This window comes from Salvelinus namaycush, chromosome 26 (genome assembly GCF_016432855.1).
Source record: "Salvelinus namaycush isolate Seneca chromosome 26, SaNama_1.0, whole genome shotgun sequence".
Taxonomy (NCBI): domain Eukaryota; kingdom Metazoa; phylum Chordata; class Actinopteri; order Salmoniformes; family Salmonidae; genus Salvelinus; species Salvelinus namaycush.
Genome location: NC_052332.1, coordinates 17,533,010 through 17,553,362, shown reverse-complemented (window position 1 = coordinate 17,553,362; position 20,353 = coordinate 17,533,010). Strand labels below are relative to the sequence as shown.

At 47.6% G+C, this 20,353-nt stretch overlaps 1 protein-coding gene across 1 annotated transcript in view; it reads left to right on the top strand.

The window, feature by feature from the left end:
• The window catches only part of LOC120021897 (matrix metalloproteinase-17-like), a 69,048-nt gene extending 53,653 nt beyond the window's left edge, over window positions 1-15,395 (top strand). The window contains exons 7-12 of the mRNA XM_038965737.1: window positions 8,985-9,161; window positions 10,300-10,402; window positions 11,453-11,535; window positions 12,261-12,413; window positions 13,191-13,448; window positions 15,070-15,395. Coding sequence (XP_038821665.1) covers window positions 8,985-9,161; window positions 10,300-10,402; window positions 11,453-11,535; window positions 12,261-12,413; window positions 13,191-13,448; window positions 15,070-15,395 — 1,100 coding nt within the window. The remainder of the gene's footprint in view (window positions 1-8,984; window positions 9,162-10,299; window positions 10,403-11,452; window positions 11,536-12,260; window positions 12,414-13,190; window positions 13,449-15,069) is intronic.
• The last annotated feature ends 4,958 nt before the right edge of the window (window positions 15,396-20,353 follow it).

Sequence of the window (20,353 nt, the reverse complement as noted above, 5' to 3'; positions counted from 1 at the left end):
CCGCTTGTATGTGCGTGGGTGTGGAGTCAGAATAAATGTATGTGCATATTATGTGTGAGTGAGCAAATGATGGAGTGAGTGAGTGTTTGTGTGCATGTGTGTGTGTTGGAGTGACAGTGTGTGTGAGTGTGTAGGGCCCTGTGAGTGTGCATAGAGACTGAAATAAAAGGTCAATAAAGATATAAGGTAAACTCAGTCCGTGTAGCTATTTTGTTAGCTATTTATTAGTCGTATTGCTTGGGAATGGAAGCTGTTCAAAAGCCTGTTGGTGTCAGAAGCCCATTGGTACCTCTTGCCGTGCAGCAGCAGAGAAAATAGTCTATGGCTTGGGTGGTTGGGGTCTCATGATTTTCCAGGTCTTTTTTTTAACACCGCCTGATAAAGAGGTCCTGGATGGCAGGGAGCTTGGCCCCGGTAATGTACAGGGCTGTCCGCACAACCCTCTGTTGCGCAATCGATCGAGGGCGGTGCTATTGACATACCAAGCAGTGATGCAGCCAGTCAAAATGCTCTCAATGGTACATCGATAGAACCTTTTAAGGATTTGAGGGCCCTTGGCAACCTTTTTCAACCTCCTGAGGGTGAAGAGGTGCTGTCACGCCTTCTCCTTGACTGTGTGGGTGTGTTTGGACCATTTTAAATCTTTAGTGATTTGGACACTGAGCTGTCTACCTGCTCCATTGCCAACCCATCGATGTGCATAGGGGCATGCTCCCCCCCCCCCCCCCCCCCCCCCCCCGTTTCCTCTAGGTGGATGAGGGCAGTGTGGAGAGCAATTTAGATTGCGTCATCTATGGATTTGTTGGGGCAGTATGCAAATTGTAGTGGGTCTAGGGTGGCTGGGATGATGGAAAAAGTGTGTGCCGTAACCAGCCTCTCAAAGCACTTCATGGTTATGGAAGTGAGTGCTACAGGGTGGTAATCATTGTGGCATGAAGCCTTAGAGTTCTTATGAACATGGGTGACTGTTGTCATCTTAAAACATGTGGGGATTGCAGACTGGGACAAGGAGAAGTTGAAAATTACTCTGAGAACGCGCCCTGGAATACTGTCGGGGTCCGCGGCCTTGCGGGTGTTAACCTGATAAAAGACCCTTCTCACGTCTGCCTCAGAGATCACCGAGTCCTCTGGGTCGGTGACCGCCTTCACTCCCGGCTCGTTGTTGTTGTCAAAGCGTGCATAAAATGCATTGAGTTCATCTGGTAGAGAGGAACCATTTGGCAGATCACGGTTGGGTCTTCCTTTCTAATCCGTAATAGACTGTAGCCCCTGCCACATGTGGCGGGCGTTGGTGCCTGTGTAGTACGATTCCACCATTTTCCTACATTGTCTTTTTACTCGTTTGATGACTCTGCGGAGGTCATAGTGGGCCTTCTTGTACTTATTCCTGTCTTCGGCTGTAGCATCAGCGTTGTCTACAATAGCTCTGTGTGCGGTAGCCCTGCTCTTTAGTTTGACCCCAACCTTGGTGTTAATCCAGGGCTTTTGATTGGGGAAGCAGCGAACCCTCACAGTGGGTACAACATTGCCAATGCATTTTCTAATGAGCTGGTGACGGAGGTGGTTAGCTCGTCGATGCATATCCTCTGATTTTGGTGACCATTTCCCAACAAAGCAAATCAAAGGTACTTTCTGTTTCAGCTTCTGCTTTTAAACAAGAAGCAAGAGTACGGAGTCATGATCTGATTTGCCGAATGGAGGACGAGGGAGGGCCTTGTATGCTTGCTTGTGGGACCCAGACCTTAGTGTGGGGGGTAGGAGGTGGGGGTAGGAGAGAAGCGGGGCTGTGTGATGCAGACTGGCCCAGCTTGTATGCCTAGTGATGGGGCCAGGCTGCCAGGCCGTGCCCTGGTCTCCCTCTGTCCTGCAGGAGGCCTGGGGGCCATATGCTCCTGGACAGTGGCTCATTCTGCTCCAATTAGGGCTCCCACCAGGCCAGACCAGGCCGGGCAGGCAGGCAGCAGCTGCCTACACAGGGACTGGCAGGTGGAGCAGACAGGGAGGGAGGGAGAGAGGCGGTGGGGGTCAAGGGAATACACTGAGAGGGTTGGCGGATGGAGGGTTAGATTTAATGAAGTGGGAGAAAGTGAAGGAAGATGATTGGAAAATCCAGCCTCTCTCCAAGCCATCTCACATCACTGCATGAATAAATTATGATGATGCGAAGGTGGAAGTGAAGGATAATGATGATGATAAATATTATGATTTACCCTTCTCAACCCACACAGGGAATGAGATCGCTCCAGTATTTGCTTATGATATGAACCCTTTTACTGAAACGAATAAACGCCCCAAACCACCATCTAGTCCTTCAGCACTTGGATTTATTTGTGTTTGTTTGCGTTTCGTGTTATCCTTGACTTTCTGGTGGCAGACGTGAGTCGCCGAGGCGCAGGAAAGACAGTTAATTAAACATCTCTTAACTTCTTCTCAACATCCCAGTCCGTCGGGTTAACACTGCGACTCTTAGCCCCCCTCCCCCACACAGTAGGATACTAATCTCAAAGATCACTTACTAAAACTGATACCAATGCCTTACCTTGACGAATGTTATGTACATGTATGTGTGATATGGTTGTTGTTGTGTTTTAAGACACTGAAGGATTGTGTTCTTTGACATGCGTAATGAAAACATTGTTGGTGCTTTGGGTTAGAAAGGGGAGTTAAACCTTAACTAGTTGTCCCTCGTTCTCTGTCATAACAGCGAGCCGTACAGGTGCTTCTTTCATTAAGGTCCTTTTCAGTCAGTCTGCATCAGGATTCAAGGCCTGGCCCTGGCTTTTTTCCCCCAATATCCTAGATATTGGAGTGGGTTGTTGTTGCTGCAACTTTCCAACAAGAAGATAATCTTTGGAGAGGTTGGTAAGGTCAAGAGCTAGCAGTGAAACGCGGTGGTTCAGTAGACATCCTGGGCCCTAATCTTCTTAAGAAGGATGGACGTTATCAGAGGAATAAGGACTTGAGTAATTGCTTTTCCTCTCACCCTTTTTTTTCTCTCGCCCCTTGCCTATTCTCTGAAAACATCTCCCATTGTATTGTTCTTGTAAGGACCTTACAACTTTCCACCCTTTGAGGGCGATCTGCTAATGTATGTAATTACCACTGAATTTAAAATTGGCATTTGAAGAACAGTGGAGCTAGCAGAATGCTGAACGCTCCATTTAAGTTCGCTAGCATTCTGCTCCCCACTGGTTGATTGTAAGGGGTGACTTCAAATGTGGTGGCCAGGGTAGGCTCCTGGGGCCCGAGTCACATAAATGGAAGGCTGTTTTTGTTTTGACAGCAGACACATTGCTTTTATTCATTATCTCGCCGCTGATTGTTCGCTAATGCAGACAGCTTACGGTGGCCGAAACAAAAGGCTCATTAAGCAGGTGTGTTTTCAATTTGGCTTTGGTTCATGCCTGTGTGCGTGTGCACACTTGAGTGTGTTCATGTTTGTGTGAAACTGGGAGAGAGAAAGAAAGAGACAGAGAGACAGAGAGACAGAGAAGAGAAGGTAGAAATTGCTCCACCCTGCTCATCCACATTATCAAGCTGTCAGCCAGTCATTTAGTCTCCTGCTCTGGCTGACTGGCTCCTCAGAGACCAGGGTACACCCCATGGCTAACAGGCTGTACGCCATCACCACCATCGCCATCACCACAGAGGAACAGCAGCCCTCTCCTGAGGAATGGAGAGAGACATCGAAATGGAGCCCTAGTCATATTTGGAGATGGTCACATGGGCATGGAGTCAGGTTCCACAAAGCTGGTCGCATTTTGGCTGAGTAAACAGTCACAGGGCTGAACCTGCTGTAGTCAGTGTACAAAGGACTCTAAAAGGGAATAGGGGATTGTTCCTCTCATCCTCCACAGACTCCTAAAGTTTTCCCAGCAGCACCCTTTTCTGGCCACCTGTGGCTTGCTTTTAGAAAAGGTTCCCATCCCTAAATCTAATGGGACAGACAGACTCCATCTGGCCTGTACTCTCTCGCTCTCTCTCTCTCTGTACCTCCTGCTGCCACCCATCCCAGCCCAGATGCTTCCTCCTCCACCCTGCATACTCCTCGTAAAGGAAATAGCACCATGGTACCATAACCTCTCTCCCTCCTTTTATCCCTTCCTCTCTTCCTCCCTTCTCTCCCTTCCTCCTCCACCATTTCTCCATTCCATTTCTGCACAATGTGCTCCCTTAGATTACAACTAGTATTGGGCTTTCCTCGCCCTGGTGGCTACACTAACCAGGAGTGAATCTATCACCAACTCTCTCATTTGTCTGTGTTTGAGCATGACCCTGAGACGCAGCCAAGCCTGTGCTAATCTAAAGCTAGCCACACACAAAGCATCAGGGAACCTAGCTAGCTGTGGCACACGAACACACCACAGCGAGTTTGGTGGATGGTAGAGCCGCAATCGAAATCTCTTAGCCACAGGTTAGAACTCTTGGTCTCGCTTAGCAGAGCCAGACGAACAGGTTTTCTTTCTTTTTTTTTAAGCAAATTCAGCCGTGGAGGAGAGGAGCGGTATTTCTAGCATGCTGCCCTCGCTCCAGGTGTCCCTCCATGCTCGTCTGTGACTGACAGCTCGTGGATCAGACTGCATTTCCATAACTATCTCTCTGCACCACTACCCTAAAAGCATTAAAAGCCTCTGTGCCTGTCTGCCAGTCTTCTTAACTGTAACTATATGAAGATGAGTTTAGAAGTAAGAGAAAAACACTGTGTCTGCCCTGAGATTGAAAAGTTTGGAGGTTGATTCTCAGCCGAGTCATACCAAAGACTGTAAAAACGATTTGCTTTTTGCTTGACACTCAACATTAAGGAGATCAATTGGGGTTAAGGCCCTGCAATAGACTAGCGTCCTATCCAGGCAGTGTACTTGTACATCAAGCTGCCTCACGCTACAGAAACAGGAGATTGGCGTCATGGTTCCACCTGTCACAAGAGGGCGGCAGAGACCGCCCTAGAGACTATTATGACACTCAGGTGTTTTCTATTACTAATTATGATTCCCTTTTAAGAGATGTGTGTTTTCTGTTACCCTTTGCAGATGCTTGATTTGTTTGCTGTGTGTGTTTGTCTCCTGAGTAGGTTTTCGAGTTCTAGTGTTGGTTGTTGTCCCAGTTTTACTTTGTACCTACTGTCAAACTTTTTCCAAGTAAAGTATTTACGTTTATTCTTAACCACTGGTTCCTCGTCTGGTTCTCTTCTCTGCTCCTGGATTCTTCCTAATGTCACAGCAAGCGTCTGCCTCCAGCATGGACCCAGCAGAGATCGACCAGATCAAGGATGTTATAACCCACCAAGGAGCACTGCTGGGGTGACAGCAAGAACAACTTTCCCAAATATCAGAGACTCTCCGGCCACTTACCGACAACCCTCCAACCAATGCACATCCAGAACCCAGGAGGAGCCACTGCCTAAGTCTCAGCGTCCAGTGCTCCAGTCGTCACCGTAGATTTCCCAGGGAACCTGCACCGAGAACCGAAGATCCCAGGCCCCGAATAGTATGACGGCCACCCGGGAAGATGCAAGGGGTTCCTAACACAGTGCTCTCTGGTGTTCGAGCTACAGTCCTTCTTGTTCCACACCGATCGGGCCAAGATCACCTATATCCTCTCTCTACTCTCGGGTAAAGCCATGGCATGGGCAACGGTGGTGTGAGAACAGCAGTCACCATCCTGCAGCTCCATAGCATTTCTCTACACCCGCAATAACATCTGCTAAATATGTGTATGTGACCAATAAAATTTGATTTGATATCAGCCTTCATTTTCGAGTTGCAACGACCACCCAATCGGCAGATGAGAAGCAGCGAGCCGGCTCTTCAACCTCCGCGAAGGGACCAGACCAGTGGCTGACTTCACCATTAAGTTCTGCACCCTCGCTGCCGAGAGTGGGTGGAATACTGAGGCACTGGTCACCGCCTTCCACCAAGGTCTATCTAACTCTATCAAGGATGAACTGGCCTCTCAGAAACTGGGAGAGGAACTCGAGTCCCTGATAACGCTTGAATTCAAGATCGACAACCGCATCCAAGAATGAGTGAGACAGCGCCCGTTTGATACCATCCCAGTATCCTGGTTTCCCCAGTACTGAGGAGCCCATGCAGCTGGGACGCACTGAGCCCACAGGAAGGCGACAGGCGCATGTGCAAAGGCTGCTGTCCATTCTACATACCCAGAGCTTACAGGAAACACAGGGGCTCGCCAGGACAGGGGGAGACCCTGACAAGCTGTGTAGTCACTCCCAGGCTACCCAGTCACCGTCTGTCACTACCAGTGACCCTACACTGGGACAACCATCAGCACCATATTCAAGCCTTTGTGGACTCTGGGGCCGCGGATCATTTCATTGATCAGGACCTCGCCAGAGAATTACAAATCCCCTGCGTGAAATGCCCCATCCCTCTGCAGATTCAGATTCTTTACTCCCTCTCAGCCCCTGAAGCAGCAGCCATGGACGACTACATCCCGGAGTCGCTGGAGGCAGGCTTCATTCGTTCCTCAACATCCCCAGCTGGCGCAAGCTTATTCTTCGTGGGAAAGAAGGATGGGGGTCTGTGCATTGATTACCGAGGGCTGAACAGGATTATGATTAAGAACCGTTACCCCCTACCCCTGATGTCCTCCGCCTTGGAGCTTGCCTAAGGGCCCCAATTCTTCACCAAACTGGACCTGCGCAATGCTTACAATCTGGTGAGAATCAGTGAGGGAGATGAATGGAAAACTACCTTTAACACCCCTAGTGGCCACTATGATTATTTAGTCATGCCATTCGGATTATCGAACTTACCGGCATTGGTTAATGACACTCTTAGGGACATGTTGAATCGTTTCGTCTTTATTTACCCCGACGACATCCTGATCTTCTCCAAGACCCTTCCAGAACACATCCTGCATGTCTGCCAAGTCTGGAGACGCCTCCTGCAGAGTCAGCTATATGTCAAAATAGAGAAGTATGAGTTCCACGTATCCCAAGTCTCATTCCTGGGCCAAATTATCTCTCATATTATCTCTCCCGCCGGCATCTAAATGGACCCCGTAAAAGTTACGGTGGTCACCGACTGGCCCCGTCCCGCCTCATTCAAACAAGGCCAGGGTTTTTCCAATTTTTACACGCAATTTTGGTGCGGTGGCAGCGCCTCTCACAGCCCTAACCCGTCAGTCCCAGACCCGGTTTTGCTGGAGCCCCGAGGCTGACAGGGCATTCAAGGAGCTCAAGGGACATTTCACCTCCGGACCCATCCTTGTTCATCCTGATCCTGCTCGTCCCTTCATGGTAGAGGTGGATGCCTCGGATACTGGAGCAGGGGCGGTCCTTTCACAGCGGAATGAGGGGGACAGGAAACTGCACCCATGTGCCTTTCTCTCCAAGCAGCTCTCAAAGGTGGAATGCAACTACGATGCTGGCAACCGGGAGTTCTTGGCAGTTAAGTGGGCCCTTGAGGAGTGGAGACACTGGTTGGTGGGGGCACCTCATTCCTTCGTGATCTGGATGGACCACAAGAACTTGGTCTCCATTCAAGAAGCCAAGAGGTTGAACACTCGCCAGGCTCGGTGGGCTCTGTTTTTTAACAAGTTCAACTTCACACTAGCCTATCACCTGGGATCCAAGAACCAGAAAGCAGACGCCCTGTCCCAACAACATGATGTCTCTAACGAGGAGAAAGACCCCGAGCCCATCATCCCCAGCTCCCGCATTGTGGCCCCTGTGGTCCCTGTGGTATTGAGACCACGGACCGACAAGCCCAGACAGAGAACCTGACTCCGGCAGGGGACCCACTAACAGACTTTATGTTCCACGCTCAACCCATTCCCGAGTACTACAATGGGGACACTCCTCTAAATGAACAGGGCATCCAGGGGTTAATCGGACACTGGAGTTCCTGAGGCGGAAATTCTGGTGGCACAACATGATTGAGGATCTGAGATCCTTCGCTACGACCTGCTTCATCTGTGCCCAAAGCAAGTCCTCACGACAGCAACGGGCTGGGTTGCTCCAACCTCTGCCCATCCCCAAACGGCCCTGGTTCCCACCTGTCCCTAGACTTTATCATGGGGTTACCTCCATCCCAAGGGCTTACCACTATCCTGGTGGTCGCCCATTTCATCGCCCTATGCAAGTTGCCCTCGGCCAAAGAGACAACTGATCTCATGATTAGCCATGTCTTTCGACTACAAGGACTCACACAGGACATTGTCTTGGACCGTGGCCCCCAGTTCGTCATGCAGTATTGGAAAGCCTTCTGCTCCCTGATGGGGGTGTCAGGAGTCTCTCCTCTGGGTTCCACCCACAGACGAATGGGCAGACTGAGCGGGTCAAACAGGAGCTGGAGAAGTTCCTCCGCTGTTTTGTCTCCACTCAAGTCACCAACTGGGGCAAGTTCCTCATCTGGGCCGAATATGCTTACAACACACTGCCGAACTGTCGCCTTTCGAGTGTCAGTTTGGGTTCGCCCCCCTCCCGTTTCCTGAACAAGAGGCCGAAGCGGGGGTGCCCTCAGCAGAGGTGTTCATTTGACAAATTTGCCGCACCTGGACCAGAGCGCAATCCTCCTTGTTCCGCTCCTCTGTTTGAAAACAACACCAGGCAAACCGACAACGAAGGCCCCTTCGGCTCCTCCGACCTGGTCAGCGGGAGTGGCTGTCCACCCGTGATCTCCTCTTAAAAGTGGACTCTCGGAATCTCGCCCTGCACTACGTAGGACCATTCAAGATCCTGAGTCGCATCAACCCGGTCACCTATCGTCTGATTCTCTTCTCTGCTCCTGGGTCCTACCTCATCATGTCACTTCTATTGTTGCTTCTATTAGCCATTCCAGTTGACACAAGCCAAGGCTTTCTAGGGCAGTCCAACACAACATTCTTCTGTTTTGTCTTGTCTATCAGTGAGGGGTGGGTTCATGATACAAAAGCTTTATTAAAGTATTTCTCTGCCCCAATGGATGGAGAAATCTCACTGTTATCTCTCTCACTTCTATCCTTTCGCTCTCTCTCCTCAGACTCTCACGGGATGGATCTGTTTGCGGTAGCAGTGCATGAGTTTGGTCATGCTATTGGCCTGGCCCACACCTCAGCAATAGAGTCCATCATGAGGCCGTACTACCAGGGTCCTGTGGGGGACCCACTCAAGTACGACCTCCCCTATGAGGACAAGGTCCGCGTCTGGCAGCTCTACGGTACGTTCTCCAGCCCACGTCTCTCTCCTATACTATAACCAACACCTATCTTTCTCTCCTCCCCCTCTCCATCTCGTATATTCCAGTCATCTCTCTCCACTCTCCACCTATCTTTCCTATTTCAGTCATCTTTATCCTTCGGTTCACACATCTGAACACCTCTTGCCTAGCTACTCCTCCATAACTCTTCTATACCTGCCCCCACCTACCTCACTTACACAGATCCCTGGACTGGCATCCTGCCATCCCTTCTATGTACACATGCTGTGTGGAAAATCCTTCCCACCACCACCCCTCAACCACTCACTGCAAATGTCTCCTATAATTACCCATGATTCTAGCGGGATGTGGCCGCCCATCCCTCAGCGCGACATGGTGGTGCAGAGCAGAAAACCCAAGGCCTCGGCACAGGAAGCAGAATTGATTTGTTTATATGCAAGGAGCGAAGAGAGGCCTTTAATTGGTCATCCCTGTGGCACAGGCCCTGCTTATCACTGTGTGCCATGCTACTGAGAGAGGTAGGAGAGGAGGAGAGTAGAGGAAGACAGATACTTGAGGGGCGAAGAGAGAGGGAGGCGAGGAGGATAGGAAGACTGATAGGTGAGAGGGGATAAGTGGCTGGGGGAGAAGGAAAGAGACTCGAGTTAGCGGGCAAGGTAGGACAAAGAAGAAAGAAAGAGAGAGAGAGAGAGAGAGAGAGAGAGAGAGAGAGAGAGAGAGAGAGAGAGAGAGAGAGAGAGAGAGAGAGAGAGAGAGAGAGAGAGAGAGAGAGAGAGAGAGAGAGAGAGAGAGAGAGAGAGAGAGAGAGAGAGAGAGAGAGAGAGAGAGAGAGAGAGAGAGAGAGAGAGAGAGAGAGAGAGAGAGAGAGAGAGAGAGAGAGAGAGAGAGAGAGAGAGAGAGAGAGAGAGACCATGTTGAATCATTCTGGGGCTGTATGTCTGCGTTTACACAGGCAGCCCAATTCTCATCTTTTGGGCAAAAGAGCTGATCTGATTGGTCAAAAGACAAATAAGTGAAAAAAATATAAAAATTGGGCTGCCTGTGTAAACGCAGCCTATGTGTTGATTATGTGTATCTGAATGTGGGGTTGCGTGTCAAGGTGCTGTTGACTTGACCCTTGCCCTCTCATCTTTCCCAGGGGTGAGAGATTCAGTGTCTCATACGGCGCGTCCTGATGATCCCTCCCAGACCGCTGACCCACCTGTACTACTGGACCTCCCTGAGAACAGATCTACTGTCCCGTAAGTCACACACACACACACACACACACACACACACACACACACACACACACACACACACACACACACACACACACACACGCACACACACACACTCACATGGACACACAGGCAGACACATTAAATCTACACACCCCTGTATACCTCCAAATTGAAGCTCAGAAACTTCCAGACCCATTTTCCCTCCCTCAGTCATCTATCTGTCCTGGAGGTCAGCGAGTTTGGACATTGTCACAACGCCGCAGCAGTGAAAGATAGCAGTCCTTATTTCACCTTGTTCTCCAGTCACAGTAAAGTACAGCCGAGCGTGTGCTCACAGTACAAAATGAGTCCATTTATACCAAATCCAGTCTCCAGATGACACAGCACTCATCTAATATAATAGATTTTCATACAAATCGGAGACTTTGTCCTCTTTTCTGTAGCTTTCCCTTCTCATTTCTCCTCCACTCCATCTTGCTGGATGATGTGTGGACAAGGTGGATTTAGCCTGACAAAGGTCACTAATATAGTCGTCTCTTCGCAGCTCCTCTGTTAATAAGCCCTGAATAGAGATCTTTGTTAATAAGGATCTAGGCGAGTAGCCTCTCACAAAAGCAGCCCTGTCGTTGTAATTGCCTCGTCATTTGCAGCCAGGACACGTCAAGCGCTTAACTCAGTCATTAGCACTGGGATAATGCGTGTGAGAACCTCGGTCTCCTGCGTCAGGACGATAACATCTCCTCTGATGTTTGGCTCGTTTTTTAATTGACATGCATACGCAGTAAATAAACACAAATATAGTGCGCATGGGCGCTTTGCATACATGAAACAAACAGAGACACGCACACATTGGTTTAAGATGAGAAGACACTGATTTAGACTGGCATAGTAAAACGTACACACATTACAGTACGTCTGACTGGGGATAGAGAAGTGGTTTGGTGTACAGTACATTCTGTCTTAGTTTCTTCAATTAATTATATTATTCACTTTTGTCTCTCGCTCCCCCTCTCTCTCTCATTCTCTCCCCTCCCCCTCTCTCCCTTTCTTTCTTCTTTCTTCTCTTAGGCCGGCACGAGATGCCCCTAACAGGTGCACAAGTCACTTCGATGCAGTGGCCCAGATTCGTGGAGAGGCCTTCTTTTTCAAAGGTACAGAGAGAGGGCAGAAGGAGAGAACAGAGTGTGGCGCTGCCTGCGATCAATATAGAACCCAGCCAAGCATATCTCTCTGAGTTCCACACACACCTTCACACTCCCAGACAGGGGATAGCCCTAGAGGGGCCCCCAGTTCCATCTGACTCACACAATCAATTGGATACATTTTACTGTCCAGTTATAAGGTTTTATGAGACAGGTCTCTCTTGCAAAAAAAAATCTTAATTAACATCGGTTAACCTCAAGAGAACTCCTGGTAATAATTAAAGTTAAGTATGTATGGACGCTGTTAATACCCTGTAGAGCTGCAGATTACAAAGTAATAATACACAGGCTGTGACCAAACTCAGACAAACTTAGACTAAGGCAGTCCGACACAGATACTGGGAGCTAGGCTGAATCTGCTTCTCCCTGTTCGCTTGGTTGGTTCCGCCAGCTGTGTGCCTGCCTGGGTACAATATGCCCTGAGGTGTCCACACATGTTTTCCCTGTGGACTATTTATCTTATTTCCTCTGGACAACACCCATTAACACACATACAATTAACACACATACAATGCATACAAACACACACACACACATGCACTCCACATACAGTGCACAATCCTGTACAGACACCCACAAACACTGAAACAGAGAGAGAAGGACTTTGTATTTTCTCTTCCACTTTTTTACATTTTCTTCCTACTTTTCTTTTACTATCTCTATTTTCCTCCTAGGGAAATATTTCTGGCGTCTGACGCGGGAGAAGCACCTGGTGTCTCTGCGTCCGGCTCAGACCCACAGGTTCTGGAGAGGCCTGCCTACCAACCTGGACAGTGTGGACGCTGTCTACGAGAGACCTGGGGACCACAAGATCGTCTTCTTCAAAGGTACATAACTCATAAACTCAGCCGTGGTCGTGGTTGAGGCAGGGAGGTCAGCTATTATACCAATGATGCTAACTATGAAAGGGAGTGTGTTGTTGTAATTTTGAAGGGTTTTGATATATTGGGGCTGGTCAAAGGAAGATGAATGTGTTCTGAGAAACACATGAAAAGAGGTCTATCAGTTGCTACTTCCATTTTTGGACTTACAAATGTATGATCTGTACCCATTGATTCTTGAAGAATATAACTTATAAATGCCTCATGAGCTTAGTTCAACTGTCACACCCCATCAGAACAGAAAATATAAACTTGTTTTACTCCAATGTTTGTAAATAAAGCACATGTAAACAAACACTATATAGCCTCAAACATGGTTAAAACTATCATTTTATATCATGGATGGTCAGTCCTTGGAACCATAGCTCTGTCAATGAATTTCAGAGTGGTTACTTTTCTCCGGCTGCATCCCTCAGCTTTTTACCAAAAACAGGGGTGAGGAAACACTTTGTTTTTGTTTCAACTGCTGATTGCTGCTTTCATGTGTCATCATTGGCCTTGGAGGGTGTTTTGTGGATATCAGAGAGTTTAAAATTCAATCAAGATTACCAAAGCACAAAAACAAAAAAATACAAACCTGTATGTCTGTATTTCAGTCAATTGAATAGTTTAATCACAAAACACATTTAATCACAAGTCACTTTCATTCAGTTGAGTTATTACATTAAACAAGTTATCCAGTTCACTCTCGTTGATTGACATTCCTTTGTCCCGCCTCCTCAGGACTGAAGTATTGGATATTCAAGGACAACAACGTGGAGGAGGGTTATCCTCGGCCAATCAGTGACTTCGGCCTGCCTATGGAGGGTGTAGACGCAGCCTTCGTGTGGCTCCACAACGACAAGACCTACTTCTTCAAGGACAACCGCTACTGGCGCTATGACGACCATCTACGGCGTATGGATCAGGGCTACCCCAAAGACAGCACACTGTGGAAGGGGATCCCGTCCCAACTAGACGATGCCATGCGATGGTCTGACGGTGAGTATTAGACACACACATTTACTCACTACATATACACATATCGCTCACTTCGTAAAACTAAATACAAGCTGAAATACACATTCAGTACACTGCACTTGACAATACACAAAAATAACGGAAGCATTAGTAAAAAAGAATAGAGTACCTGAGTGTATGTCATTCATCCCTGCCCTCAGGGTCCTGACAGGTCTACTTCTACAGTATATCCACTACTAACCCACACTGGGTCCTTTTCCTCTCCAGCCCCCTTGCCCTCTAACTCTCTCAGACTGGAGACTAATCTAGTCAAAAACAGCCCAGGTCATTGGTCAGTCAAGCCTGCCTAAACCACAGTCCTGGTGGAGCCGCTATGCATTCTAAAGCCCTCAATGCAGACGGGCCCTAACATGTAATTTGATATTCGGTCTTTTGATCTGGAGTGTGATCTGGGAATGATAGGTGCTGTGTCCCAAATGGCATCCTATTCCCTATTTAAAGCGCTACTTTTAGCCAGGGCCCATAGTGCTCTGGTCAAAAGTAGTGCACTGTATAAGGAATGGGGTGTCATTTGGGATGCAACCATAGTGTTTTCATTGCTGAGCCTGTGTATTCATTGTTGGGTTGTCATGGCAGCAATCGCCTGCAGCTGGAGTGTGTGTGTGTGTGGGGGGGGGGCAGGATGGTGCTAGGGCATCATGTCCCAGCTATTGCACAGCAGTGCCTATCTCAGTCAGACCCTAACCAGTGGAAGGCCAGTCTAACAGTAATTAAAGTACACTCAGTCTGACACATTGGTAAGTCATATCACACCAAAGCACACATGCAGTAAACAGCCCTCACCTCTCTATCTGTCTCACAGAAACTCAAGCGCGCACACACACACACAAACAAGCATATAATGTAGCTACAAATACATCGAATAGCTTATCAAACATATTCATACAGTATAGTGAACACAAGTTATCAAAACCCCTTATTCAGTAACACACACAGCCATTTTACACACTCACTCTACAGTGCATAAACACACACACGCATGGCAAGCTCCAGCCGAGTCTCCACGTGAGCCAGTTAGATCCTTTCTCCCCTGTAGCGACTCCTGTGGCTGAGTGTATGTAAGCGCTTTCCTCCGTGTGCTGGGGTCTGTACCGCTGCCAACTCTAGAGGTCCTGCTCGGAGCTGTTTGATGTCGGTGAGCACAGGCCACGCGCAAAAATGACAGTCTGAGCCACCAGAGGATTCATACATACACACGTGGACCCTGGGGGCCTGGGAACTGGAAGCACATCAAAGACCTCAGGGACAGAGGTGGATGTGGTGGCAGGGATGGAAAGAGTGGGAGAGATAGTGCTAGGGAAGATAAGAGCAAGGAAGGGGGAGAGAGAGAGGAAGAGATAGCGGCTTGTAGAGACAGGAGACAGATGAGGGGGGGAAAATATATTTGAGAGAGAGGAAGAGAATGAGTTTGTTGTGGGAATACGTACTGGTGTGGGAAAACAAACTGGTGAATAGAGAGAGGGACTGGATGAAAAACAGCGAGACAGAATCAAGTGAATGATGTAATACCATAGCAAAATCAATCATCACACCCTCTTTTTCACTTATGCAGCCTCTTTGTCTTCTTCCTCTTTTCATTAAGGCTCCTCATACTTCTTCAAGGGGAAGGAGTACTGGCGTGTGGTGGGCAGTGATATGGAGGTGGAGGCTGGGTACCCACGGTCCATAGGAAAGGACTGGCTGGTGTGTACAGAGATGCAGTCGGACTCCCCAGCCACAGAGGCCAATAACACGGCTAACACGCGGCTACACGGGCAGCATCATGCCGACCACGCAGAAAACGGCTACGAGGTGTGCTCCTGCACCTCCAACTCTGCCTCGCCCTTGGGAGCCCAGCCCTCACCCTCCCCCCTCTGGCTACTTGCCCTCTTGACTCTCTCTGGGGTACTATCCTACGTCCCTCTATGATGTAAGCAGAGGGGAGCGGCCACACTCTGTGACAGGAAGTACAGCAGCCAATCTGCTGAGAGCGGGGGAGTGGCTTAAGGGGCTTTTCGCCTGGGTACTGCCAGACCAGCTACACCATCGAATCAAAACAATGACTGGAGGAATTTGTTGTTATTGTTATCTTAATTGGGATCCTCATTGTTAATTTGTTTTATTTATTATACCAAATCCTTCTCAATGGATCAATATGCTTTCAAATGAATGATGTTTAAATTATGATACTGGATTGAATTAGAAATGTGATAACATGACGATAATGGAAATAGTATATAAACTTGATGATAATGATAATGATAACAAGTTTATAGCAAAATGTCCCTCCGTGACTAAGCAGTCTAGCAGGAGAGTGGTACTCTGGGATGCTGTGCTCCCTGTCCCCTTGTTCCTGCAATCACTATAAGAGCTTTAAAGTAACTCTCCAGGGTTTTGGGATTTCTGTGAAATATGACCTATTATTAATTACAATATTAGTGAAATAGTTTTCCTTCCCCCAAAAAATGTATTATGTTAAAAAACAGCTTTTCTTTGTTGGAATGTTGTGGGGCGTGCCCCAACAACAGAATGGTGTTGGCGTATACCGGTCATTAAAAATATTCACACGACTAGACCACTGATTGGCTAGCTCATCCTCCTCAGGAAGATGACCATCCTCTCTGAGGAAATAACCAAGCATTTTTTTAACTGTTTGAGGTTGGGTTTTTCAAGTGTTTTGTCACCAATTTATGCTTTGGCCACAAATACTAGTATAGGATGAATCAACAGCATTATTTGCGTATGAGTTAGCAGAATATTAACTTGTAAGTGTTTTTTTACTGGAAAGTTACTTTAAGAACCCTCAAACACACACACACACAGACCACTCCATGTGCTTTTTTTACAGTCTGAGCTAGCTGGACAAATGCTTCTGTCTCCTCTCACTCATTCAACTGGTAATGTGTGGGCTGGTCGGATGGACACTCCACTATAATTGGACAGCTTGTTCTCTCACTGAGTTTCTAATGTCAGGGCTATCTGGATGGAATGGACACTACTTCCTGTAATGACACTGACGCTCCTTCCTTGACTGCACTCGCGGGCCCTTTTGAGACCTTTGCACCTGTATCTTTCTTTTTTTCTCAGCTGAGATACAGTAGCACCTCCTGCCGTTATCAGAGAGGGTACCCTGTTAGTATTGATTATTAGGATGTATTTTTGTAATAAGCACAGAGGGATTGTGGTCGAGCCCTACTCGGGGATGTGCTTGATGGGGTTTTCATGATGCCTTGGTCTGGTCTGGTCAGTGGTCACTGCAGCGGTCAGCGATACCCAGCGGTCACCCAGCTGCGCCGTTCTCCTTCTCCATTGTCTCTCCTAACATGAACTATCTCTAAGGATAGGAGGATGTCTGGGTACCAGTACAGTGACTGGACATGGATATCCACCAGAGACCTGCCTGCTGAGAGGAGGGCACCCACTCAAAACACAACTACATTTATTAATATTCCTAAGATATATTTACTTACAGTCTATATATACAGATCTATTTGAGGTGACAAGTTCTATGGCAGTTACAAAAAAAAACATGTACATTTCTCAGCCGTCTTTTCTAAGGTGAAATATTTTTGTAGGAAAATAAAGAGGGGGTAAGACAGAGGGTACTGGGTCGTGTAATGATTTTGTGTCACAGGGAGCCCAAGCTGAACAGAAAGAGGAGGACAATGCGTCGGCTGCCGTCACAGGCTGGCAGTTACTTTCTTGTCTGTGTTGTTGGGAGCCATGTTTCTTATGTACAGGCGCAGGTTATTGTTTCCTCATTGCAAAACAAACCATGCCAATCAAACTATGCCAATCTCGTCCTGGTAACAAGCCATCTTCTACATTCATTCCTTGTTTCAGATCTGTTTATTCAGGATTATGTGTAGTACATGTGTTTTGTGACAGAATTCAGTGACTAGAGCCAATAACACTCCAGATATTGTGTTATTGACTCAAGGAAAAATAAATGTGAGGCAGACACTCAAGCAGACACACAATGCATGGCATGAGGTTTGAAACAAACCGTTTTCCAGCAGAGGCTGATGAGGGGAGAACGGCTCATAATAATGGCTGGACTGGAGTGAATTAAATGGTATCAACCACATGGTTTTCATGTGTTTGATTCCATTCCATTCACTCCATTCCATCCATTACAATCCATTCCAGACATTATTATGAGCCGTCCTCCCCTCAGCAGCCTCCACTGTTTTCTAGCATTAAGAAAGGAGCACACAGAGAAAGCAGCAGTACGTGCCATGTGTTTTTTGCAGATCAGAGGCTGCAGCAGTTGAACTTGGGAAGAAACTGTCTAATTTCATGGGTTACATAAGCAGCACAATGCCAGGTCAAAATAAAGAAATGGAGTTATTGCCAATTGACTACATTTAAAGTAGCAAAATACTCTTGAGGGGTCTTTGTACAGGGCAAAAGATCATTATGTTCAAAGGGATTCCAATTTCAAGGAAGATCATGACAAGTTGTTTCAACCAGAAAGGTAATGAACATGTGGTTGGAGTTGACCTCTGCACCCCTTCTTACCTCCACGCACAGCTGTGCTCTGACCTGCAGGAGACACTGGGATCTAAACTCAGACACTAGCAGCAATGTCAGGTGTGCACTATAGGGGGGAGGTGTGTGTGTGTGTGTGTGTGTGTGTGTGTGTGTGTGTGTGTGTGTGTGTGTGTGTGTGTGTGTGTGTGTGTGTGTGTGTGTGTGTGTGTGTGTGTGTGTGTGTGTGTGTGTGTGTGTGTGTGTGTGTGTGTGTGTGTGTGTGTGTGTGTGTGTGTGTGTGTGTGTGTGTGTGTGTGTGTGTGTGTGTGACATTGACAGTCGGTGCCGTTTAAGATTAGGGAGGACGTTTTTTGTTGTTGATAGGTTTAGGCTACTACATGATACTTGAATTTGCCCTATACCCATCACAAATGAAAGTTTATAACATAGGTGCGTAGGTCGAGAGACAAATTGGAGTAATCAAGTTGGCACATTCAATACTGCTTTGCACAGTCTTGCCTGCATCTAGCTGATCTGGCAGTAATCATTAGTCCAAACAGTTAGTCCAAACAAGGCAAGTTCATACTAAAACGAGAGTTTTAATTGGAGAAATTCAGGTAGGTCCCTCCCGGTTTCGTTCCGTTTGCTTCTATTTAAGAAATGTTTTGCAACAGAACCTGCGGAATGAATACAGCCTGATCACCCGCAGTTCACTTTCATAGCAGCCACACACCATTTGGCTACACCATGGTGCTATCTTCATTGTAAAACAATGTGTTAATCAGTTACTTGACGTTTAGTATAGTTTTATCTAAAAAGGATAATTATTTCATTTTTCGTATTTTTATTAAATTCACTGAGTAGGATGGTCCTCCCCTTACACCTCTGAGGAGAGCCTCCCCTGGTCTCCACCTGTGTGTGTAATGTATGCATTTGTGCATGTGTGTACGTGTGAGAACCTCAATCCCTTCACTCAGACTGACAGAACTGAGACCGCGAGGCTTTGGACCGAGCCGCAGCAGGGTATCCTCCAGATGGGCCAGGGAGAGCCAATCAATCACCCCTGGGCTGCCACGATGCCGCTCCACATCCAAGACCAGAGAAAACACTTACAGAGCACAGCATCTGTGGTGATATTGGTAGCAATTACAGGAGATGGTGTTCCTTCCAACAGGTTACACCACCTGCACTGCTGGAAGGTTCTGACATGAAAATACACACCGGATCTGAGAACAGAACAACCACTGAATTTGCACATCTCAGTACTGTCTACATTGTATATAACATTATTTATATGAGCCATAAGCCAGGACATATCGCATTTGTCAGTCTGATGTTAGATGTAAATATCCTTTGACCTTAGTTCTTCTGCAGATGGGATATTTGACACACACCTGTTCTGTAATAACCCTTTCTGATGTACCTCCACATGGCACTGTACAACCACTCCTGCAATGATACATGACACATGGTGCACCACACTGACTACTTGAACGGTAAGAGTTAAAACGTTGCCCTGGCTGAGGTGCTCTGGCTCTTGGATCGAAATTTCCCAAACTGCCCCCTCCTCTACATCCAACCTTTAAGGCAGTCTAGAGAGGCTGCATTGCTACTGTGTGTCTGTGAGTCTGTCGCGCTGGGGTTTGCTGAGCAGGAATGCAGCAGTGGATGTTTCATGTGACATCCTGGTTATCATTTAGGCTACTACTGGGGAGGGTGAGGTGTTCTACTACTAGGCTACTACTGTAGTGCTGCATTTCCTTCCACCTAACACACCAGGGTGTCGCCAGTGTTGTATGTTAACGTCAGCTCTAGTGTAGTTGTGTTTCCATCAGCAGTGTGACATTAAAGACTTGGGGCGAGCAGAATCAACAACCTCTGCATTATGAAGACAGTTGCTTTGTGAGAAGGTTTTCAAGTTCACAGTTATCCATTGTTATATATATGCCTGCTGAAAAGTACCAGTGGCCTTGCAATGGCCCCAAGTGAGAGCAGGTCCGCTGGAGCCATGGCCCAGTGAGTCAAGGGTGCCTGCCCGCGTAGATGGAAACAGAAAAGTCTGAGCCTTTTCGGTAAAACACTTTAGTATATCTCAGATGGAAACTCGCCATACTGTGTTGCTCATTTACAGTACCTCACCTCAAGCTCCCCCGTCCTCACTTTAGTAGACCTGCACTGCCCCCTGGTGGTGGGGGGGGGGGGGGGAAATTAAGTAAGCACTTGCAAAAACACTTGCAAAAAAATGACAATAATAGAAGGATAAAGGTGTATGGATGATGCCAATCCAAGGGACGAAGGTAGCATATGGAACTCAGGTGGAGAAGACAGGAAAGAAGCTCTGGCGTCTGAGAGGGAAGCCAGTGTCTAAATAGGAAAGCAAAGAATACATGAATTGAGAGGGTAAAGTGTGGTGG